The 1,486-nt window shown below is 31.2% G+C and overlaps 1 protein-coding gene across 1 annotated transcript in view; it reads right to left on the reverse strand.

Moving 5' to 3' along the window:
- Window positions 1–1,480, reverse strand: part of LOC125041166 (cytoplasmic dynein 2 heavy chain 1-like) — a 52,520-nt gene extending 51,040 nt beyond the window's left edge. Inside the window, exons 1-3 of the mRNA XM_047635979.1 lie at window positions 1,458–1,480; window positions 1,080–1,206; window positions 102–252 (exon numbers count right to left, since the gene is read on the reverse strand). Coding sequence (XP_047491935.1) covers window positions 102–252; window positions 1,080–1,129 — 201 coding nt within the window. The 5' untranslated portion in view covers window positions 1,130–1,206; window positions 1,458–1,480. The remainder of the gene's footprint in view (window positions 1–101; window positions 253–1,079; window positions 1,207–1,457) is intronic.
- Window positions 1,481–1,486: the final 6 nt, after the last annotated feature.

The following is a 1,486-nucleotide window of genomic DNA, read 5'->3' on the forward strand; positions in this document are numbered from 1 at the left end:
AAATATCCATTAAAAATTATAAACACTTTAAAACCGATATGATGATTCAAATTCAACTTACAAACACAGTAAATATCCAAAAATAATTAATGTCTCCTAACCTGGACATAACGCGTAATCTGATTTGCTATGATATCCAGAAGGTGCTCCATACGAGACTGCGGATAGTCCAGCCTCCACAACTCATCCAACGAGTTATGGGTATTTTCCAAAATATCTTCTGCATCTAGGAGAGACACAGCATCCAACCCACTGGAAAAAAATTGCACCTTATTTTATTTGTCTTCATAAAACATTCAGTGAATTATATAGACATAACTACAATTCTAAACAGAATGTGTTTTCTTGCAGTCTTTCCATAATCATGAGTATCAGGATATCAGGACCATGCATTTGAATTCTGAAAGGGAGCAAATTTGAAAAAAAATCTAAATATGCTTAGTTCAACATTTATTTCACTATCCACTATCTTTTCAAAAGGCAGGATATATATCTTCAAATACCATGTGCATGTCCCTGATGTATATCAGCAAAGGATATAAAGAGATTACATAACTAGTTCACAGAGTGAAAGTAATCTAAATCATTAAAAGTGCAAGTTATCTCTATCTCTGTATCTCAGTATCTATCTGTATATTCCCTAATTTCAAATATGGAAGAAAAAAAATTGAAGACTCAGTAAATTTTATAGCAAATTAACTCATAATTCATATTAGAGTAAGAGCCACACACTATTAGCCTACAGCTATCTTTTCAGAATTCACATTTTATCTATAAATTCATAAATCCTTCTAATGGTCTTGATTAAAAATCCTTAGTTTTATCATGCTAATTTCTAAGATACAAGAGAGGTTTTGAGCTTTCGTGTGGAGGATGCATAATATTTCCATTTACTTAACTTTTAAAAATTTTTCCTTTACTTTATTCACAAATCCATTAATTAATTCATACATCAACCATCCTGTATACTAAAGCCAGTTATTGATACATCTAACAAGCCTAAAAATCCTAAAAGTAAATAAATAAAATACCCACAAAAAATGCTTTCTGTTTAGAGATTAAGCATGAATACTACAAACCTAAATTCTTTTGCAATTGGATCAAGACAGTTGTAAAAGCCCTGAGCCATTTCCTTTTCGTCTCGATTCTTAGGGTTGTTTGCAACGTCAGCCCAGTATTGGGTTTCATCCTTAACATTCAGAATTCCTGTTGGTTTTCAGATTTCTGTTAATCTAGGGATTTTTTATTTTTTGATTTTGTCAAATCAAATATACTTTAAGGAAATAACAGTTAGATATCTGCCCTATATGCCTTCAAAAATTACATGATCATGGTTTAGAAAATTAATTCCTCCATTACAGACCTTAACATAAGACAAGGTACCAAAGTATTTTCAATATTTACATAACTTAATGAATAGTATTTCAACTAATAATCCATGGACCCTTTTCTCATACCTGCTAAATGTGACGATGAGGCTCCCTTA

The sequence above is a fragment of the Penaeus chinensis genome, chromosome 30, assembly GCF_019202785.1.
Source record: "Penaeus chinensis breed Huanghai No. 1 chromosome 30, ASM1920278v2, whole genome shotgun sequence".
NCBI classification, from domain to species: Eukaryota; Metazoa; Arthropoda; class Malacostraca; order Decapoda; family Penaeidae; genus Penaeus; species Penaeus chinensis.